General features: G+C 42.6%; 1 protein-coding gene across 1 annotated transcript in view; it reads left to right on the forward strand.

Moving 5' to 3' along the window:
* Nucleotides 1-2,459, forward strand: part of ADAMTS20 (ADAM metallopeptidase with thrombospondin type 1 motif 20) — a 180,898-nt gene extending 178,439 nt beyond the window's left edge. The window contains exon 39 of the mRNA XM_019543950.1: nucleotides 1,983-2,459. Coding sequence (XP_019399495.1) covers nucleotides 1,983-2,072 — 90 coding nt within the window. The 3' untranslated portion in view covers nucleotides 2,073-2,459. The remainder of the gene's footprint in view (nucleotides 1-1,982) is intronic.
* Nucleotides 2,460-6,690: the final 4,231 nt, after the last annotated feature.

The raw sequence follows: 6,690 nt of genomic DNA on the forward strand, positions 1-6,690 counted from the left end.
CATGCCCGCTCCAGACTAACTCCAACAGGAGCGGATCAGCTAGAGGCCCACACAGCCCCAACCCAGCCCCCACGCCTGCTCCACACCATCTGTCCATGGTATATCCTGCCACCCCCTAGGCATGCAGCAGGGCTCGGGCAGCTCCCTGCTGGACTGGCTTTCAGCCTGGAGGCAGGAGTGACAGTGCAGGGCTGCCCAGTGCAGGCTCCACATGGCTGCTTCAGGAAGAGTCAGGCAGCACTGAGGGGGTTGGGCCACTTTTCCCCCCAGGCCGAGCACACTTCTGACTCAGCAGCACTGGTGCTGCTGCGGCTGTTCAGTGTGAGCAAGTGAGTCTGCAGCAAGCATGGGGTGGGTCAGGACTGTGCGCAGTTCCCATCCAGTACTATGGGGCTGGGGTCAGCAGCTGCCACTGCCTAGAAAGGCAGTCCAGTGGGGAGCTGCCCCACCCCCACTGCATGCCCAGGGGGCAGCAGGGTACATCACTGTGGGATGATGCCTGAGCCAGGCAGGACCAAGGGACCCACCACAGGCTGGACAAAGCCCCTCAGCAGGCACAGGCTGTATTCTTCCCACCATTGAGCTATCCTATATTCCTCCCTCCCATCCAAAGAAGTTGCAGGGGAGGAAGAGCACTGGTTCCCTGATAGCCTGTCCTGGGGCAAGTTGCCCGGGAGACATGGGGACCCTGCCCTGAAAAATGCCCTCCTCCTGCTAATCAAATGATTGATGGGGCAGCTTCTCCTTTGGGGGGAACCCTCCTGGGACAGAATGTGACAATGTGTCCACCTCTGCCACCAATCAGCTGATTCCCCTGCCTAGGAGGAGGGTAGGCTGTTAATTGGCAGTTGGCAGCTGCTGAAAAGCAGCAGCTGCCATAAACAACTGGAGAAGCATTCCAGCCCCAGGAGAATGCACCCCCTTCCCCATCCCACGAACCAGCTGACTAGCAAAGGGTGGCGGGGAATTTTCCTGTGGAAATCTTATTGCTGTGGCTCTGCAAGCCAAGAACTCTCCTAGGAGTTCCCCCCTCTTCTCATACATGACACCAGGGGGTCACAGCACAATAGGCATGCAGGCACCTGGCAGGCTTTTCTTGCTGCCACCTCAGAGCCAAGGTACTACATGCAAGCAGAGAGAACCCCTCGGGGAGCTCCCCACTCTGTACTTGAATCCCAGCTGTGGGATTTCCACATTCTCCAACATGGGGGCTCATCTGCAAGCAGGGGTTTCTCTCAGGATAGGGCCCCTGGAGCCCTGGAAGGGGCAGGAGACTGGCTCTGGGGGACGACAGCCCTGGCAATGTCTATTAAAACATCTGTGAAGGGCATCAGCTGTGCCATGGCTGATCATGCTCCAAAGAGGAAGTCTGTTTCCCACCCAAGACTGCAAAGTTTACTACACAAAGTTAATCTGCAGTGTGGTTTTAGAAAGTCTTGCACTCCCAGGGTGCAAAATACAAGGATTTTTGGCCCTTAGAGCACTTTTACTTGTGCTCTGGGGGGTGGGGAGAGGGGCAGCACTTTAATTAGAGCAGCTCTGAAAGCCATTCTTATTAAAGCACCACAGTGTCTCATATCAGCATCCCCATGCTTAAAAATGGTGGCAGGGGTGGTTGAACTAAAGCTCACTCAACAAGCTTTAGTTCAAGTGCCCCCGCCACCAATTTCAAGCATGGGGACACTGATGCATGAGATGCAGGAGGCTGCTGGAGTGTAGAAATTGCCATGCTCCAGCAGACTCAATTAATCGAGTCTGCTCCAATACACTGTAATTACAGCGTGTTAGAGCAGCCTCCACGCTCATGTACAGGCACCCTAGGTGTTTATGTTAATATGATCTTCTCTGTGACACAGTCTTCTTATGTGTGATGTATTAAAGATTCTGATGACTCAGAACATTAAGGAACTGAATTGTGTAGCTGGTACTTCAGTAGGTTTTTGTGATTGAGATCCCTCTATTTTTGCCTCTGTAATTTCCAGGATGGTACTAAAATATATGGAAGATGTGGAGGATTCTGTGGAAAATGTGTCCCTAATGCAAGCATTGGTCTCCATCTTCAAATACAGTAAAAATTGTGCTATGGTCAATGCATCAAAAACAGGAAACTCTGTCTTTAAGGTGCAAATTGTAGGTGCTATAATATTTTCAGTTTTTCATCTCTGTAATGTTTAATTAATTCTAAGAATTCTGTCATGTTTTCATCACTGTTAATATCAGGGATGCATATTATTGTTTTATCATATGTTTGTGAGCTAACAAGTACATAAATAACAATCATAAACCCCCAGGTTTTAACAAAGAGGCATTATCTTAATGTACAGTATATAAAAACAAATAAACTGCACTGAGGTTACTACTATGGGTAACATCTTAAACTGGACCATAATTGTAGTGCTGTACTTGCAACTAATCAGTGCAAATTTTTATGAAGTGTTAAATAAAATACATATGCTGTACTGGTTGTGTCAATCAACTATATTAAAATGTAGAAAGGAAAAATTATTGACAGGGACTAATAATTTCAACTTCTTTCAGCTTTCATGAAACCTGCTGGGCATTATGATCTGCCAAAAATTGACATCAAAAGAGTACAAAAGCAATATACTTTCTTCTGATACAGTTTGTATAGGATTTTATGTTCTTATGTCATTGCAAACTTTTTATTCTCTTTATTTTTGTGGTGCTAAAACAGTAGTAGTAGTTCTGGAAAGAGTTCTGTAGTCCCCATAGAAAATGTTTAACATCAAGACACAGTTTTGTTGTGGGTACAAGAAAATAAGGAAACACATTTTTGGACATCTTATTTTAAAAACCCTACCTCTCAGCCAAGTATACTGTAAAAACAGTATATTGCGTGTGTTGTATGATTTTTATATGCAATTTTATAAATACATATATTTTCCTAAACTTTGTCCATATACTTAAGATGTTTTACTTCTAACTGGCCAATGGTATATAAATGAAAGCCATAACTTGATTTCCTTTCACATCTGGAATTCCCATTGACTTGAGCTTATCAATTTCAGATATCATCTAATTGTTTGATTTTTTGTTTGTTTGTTTGTTTAGAAGAACTCCAAGTCTAGAAGCAGGGAAAATATGTATAGTATAAAGTTATCCTGGTTAAGGGAAATTCTCAGGTAATCAAAGTAACACTTTCTTTGGGCATAACACAACTCAATGGGTGCATCTACATGTGTGCTTTAAAGATATTAGCCTATTTTAATGCACATTAAAGCATCACAAAGAACTGCTCTTTAGCTAATGCCCGTTCAGATAGGCTCATGCACATTTTTCTAGTACCTCTCAATGGAGATACTAGATTTAATGTGCATTACCTAATGCATATTAATGAAACTGTATATACATCCACTATGTACTAGATAATTGTAAGTATTTTTCTTGGTAATACCTGCTCTGTAAACCAAATATCAACTAATGTTTATGCATCAGTACCATTGGTAGTCATATGGCAGCTATATTTTAATTTACCAACAAAATGTATCCATGAATCAGTAAGACAGATAAATTAAAAACTATATTGTATCACAGAAATTTAAGCATTTACTTTTAGATAACACATGTAGGTAATTATTCTGTGATCTCTGTATCAGAAAAGTATTTTTGCACTATGTGCCTCATATCAGTTGTAAACATTAATAAGAAATATATAACACTATTTTCCTAGAAATGTTTACATTTATTAAAATCTTATAATTTATAAAATATTTATATAATAAATATGCTTGTGTGATTGACATTTGAGTACCTTGTGTTTTTTTCATATCAGTGACTTATTTGGAATTTCAATTAATTTGTTTAGCTGCGGAATAGTTAGTCAGCATTATCTGAACAGAAACACAAAGTTCTGTAGAATAATACTGAAATAACTGCCACAAAATCAGTTTTATATGTTGTACAAGCAAAGAATGGGAAGTAAATGAAACTTACTTTTCAATTTTTTTTAAATATGTTTTAAAAAATAAACTCATTTTTGCATCGGATGGATTAATGACTGAATCCTAAAACTTGTAAAAAAACCACCCTTGTAGGCATTAAGGAAGGCAGAAAATTAGTGGCATGTCTATGAAATATTAATGGGGCAAAGACCTTACTGTATTTGGTTTTATGCTGCTGCCTTGAGGGGTCAGGCCAATGCTCAGGATCTCAATATTGTGCTGTTAGACAGGAGGGCATGGTGTACAACTGCACATGCACACATAAAAATCAATTAAGCACACACTCACTAGGTGCATACACCCCTATTAGGCATACACACTCACACTACCAGCTCAGGCACATACACTATACACCCCAAAAGTTAGACACAGATCACTAATTTGTATATCATGCACACAATACCATATACACACACACACTCACACTAGAAACTCAGATACACACGTTCAAAATAATTAGTCTAGGTTCACTCACACTACACACACCAAATTTAGACAGAATCAGTTACCACCACCTACACATTCAATACACATATGCAAATTACTAATTCATATACCACACACAATATCAATCTATATCTATATATGTGTATTCACTAATTTACACACATACCACCAACCTACACATACACATAAGTGAGTTCCTAAGTTGGGTATTGTGATATGTATGTATGTATATGCTTGGTGTACTTGGGATACCTGGAGAAAGGTTAAGGTAAGAAAGTAGAAATGTAGAGGGTTAAAGTTACCAGGACTGGGATTAGAACTGGTAGACTACCAGGGCCTGGACTGGAGAACTGAAGCTCGGGGGTTAACTTTAGGTTATTGATCTTAATTGATTAAAAGACAACACCCAAAGCCTGCAAAACAGGGAAGCATGCTGGCATAGAGTCTGGGACTGGAGCCAGAGCTATGGGGGAGTTGAAAAGGTAGATGGGGAGAGGAGGAAAAAATGGGGTTAAAGGAAAGTGTGGGTGTTAAAGAGGGGCTCTAGATGTGGGGAGCCAGAGGATGGCTCCAGGGCAGCTAGAGAAGTTGCAGAAAGCAGCAGTAGGTGCTGGAAGCTGGAGAGAACTGCAGAACAGCTAATAGGAACTGGGAAGCTGCAGGAGGTGGGGGGAAGCCTGAAAAAAGAGAGCAGCAGAAAAATCACAAGAAAAGCATCAGGGACAGCAGGAAAGCAAGGAGAGGCTGAGAGGTGGCAGAAAAAGGGTGATGGAATTGGAAGGAGATGGGGAAACTAGCAGAGAGGATGGGAACTGGAGCTGAGAGAGAGAATGAGGCTGGAATTTAAGATAGGGAAGGGACTGGGATTCAGTAAAACATGACCCAACTTGGGGTTGCAAATGACAGTGGTTTTATTGAACAGCGGAGATGGTGACACAATGCCAAATTGGTTCCCTTGCACCCACGCACACCCCCCCACATGCCCCCCCACACACATGCACACAATGGCAGCAGGGGTTAGAGAGGCTTGGTACAGGGGCTGAAGTCCACTGAAGTCCAGGAGGAGAGAGAGAGAGTCCAAATTGTAGGAGGAGGTATGCAGGGAATATCTACCTATTTAGGCTGGAAGGGGTCCTTGTCCAGTAGATGTTGTCCAGAGAAGGTCGCCAGCAGGGCCTCTGGGGTGGATAGGTGATGTGAAGCTGCTCTGGTCCAGGTGGAAATGGCGTTCCCCTGGGTCTGTCTTCACGTCTCTCTTTATAGGGGCAGACTGTGTGTGACCCTAGTGACAGGAGGAATGCCCAGGCAAGGTTCAGCCCCTGGCGTACTGAGCATGTGTGCTCTATGCAGAGATATGCAGTTTTGGGTGTCTGTAATGGTGGGGTACAGTGATAGAGTTGCTGGTTCTGCAGGGTCTTTTGTTTTTCAAATGCTGGTCTTGTCTCTTTTCCTGGGTGAGGTCAGTGGTTCCTGGATGAATCAAGGTGATGGCCCAGTCATTACAGGCCATTCAGTAGAGGCCTGCTGCCATTGTATTTCAATCATGCCCAATCATTCTCATTCATGGGGAACCAAGTTACATGGGTGAGGTACAATGAATCATATTGTTGCAACATGGGATGCCCAGGCAGAGGACAGATGGAGGCTTGACATATAAAATGGAAACTTGACATGACTTTGGTTCACTTACAAACACAGGCCTAAACCATACACTATCCATATGAAACAATAAAAATCAATACAAAAATGATAATGATACAATATACAACAGTAACAATCAATATAAACCTAATAATAATACAATATAAAACAGTGGCTATCCAAAACCAAAAACTTGCTACCAAAAAATAAAGATGTTTAAAGCTTATCCTAAGTTTGAGCTCACTTGTACTTATCTATAGGGAATAGAGAGGGATAGAAAAAGTCAGAAATGGTTGGGGAGGGGGAGGGAATGCAATAAAGAAAAAAAAAGAAGAAGAAACTAGGGGTTTTGCTACAGTGGAAGAAAGAACATGTTGTAGTGTCAGGAAAATGCTAAATAAGGGCCAAATTCTGCAACATCATAACCAACTGCAAGATCAAATCTGAAGTCCTGGCCCTGTTGACATCAGTAAATCTGTCATTAGCACAATCCCTAAACCATAACAGGTACTGTTTAAATTTGTTAGGATTACCATATGTCTGGGTTTTTCCAGGTATGTCCAATTTTTTGATCCTCCAGTCTCTGTCCAGGTGGTTTTTAAAAATCTGATCAAATGTCCAGGATTTTGCTCAGCTCAGC

This window comes from Crocodylus porosus, unplaced genomic scaffold, assembly GCF_001723895.1.
Source record: "Crocodylus porosus isolate Cpor-Errol unplaced genomic scaffold, CroPor_comp1, whole genome shotgun sequence".
In the NCBI taxonomy this organism is placed as follows: Eukaryota; Metazoa; Chordata; order Crocodylia; family Crocodylidae; genus Crocodylus; species Crocodylus porosus.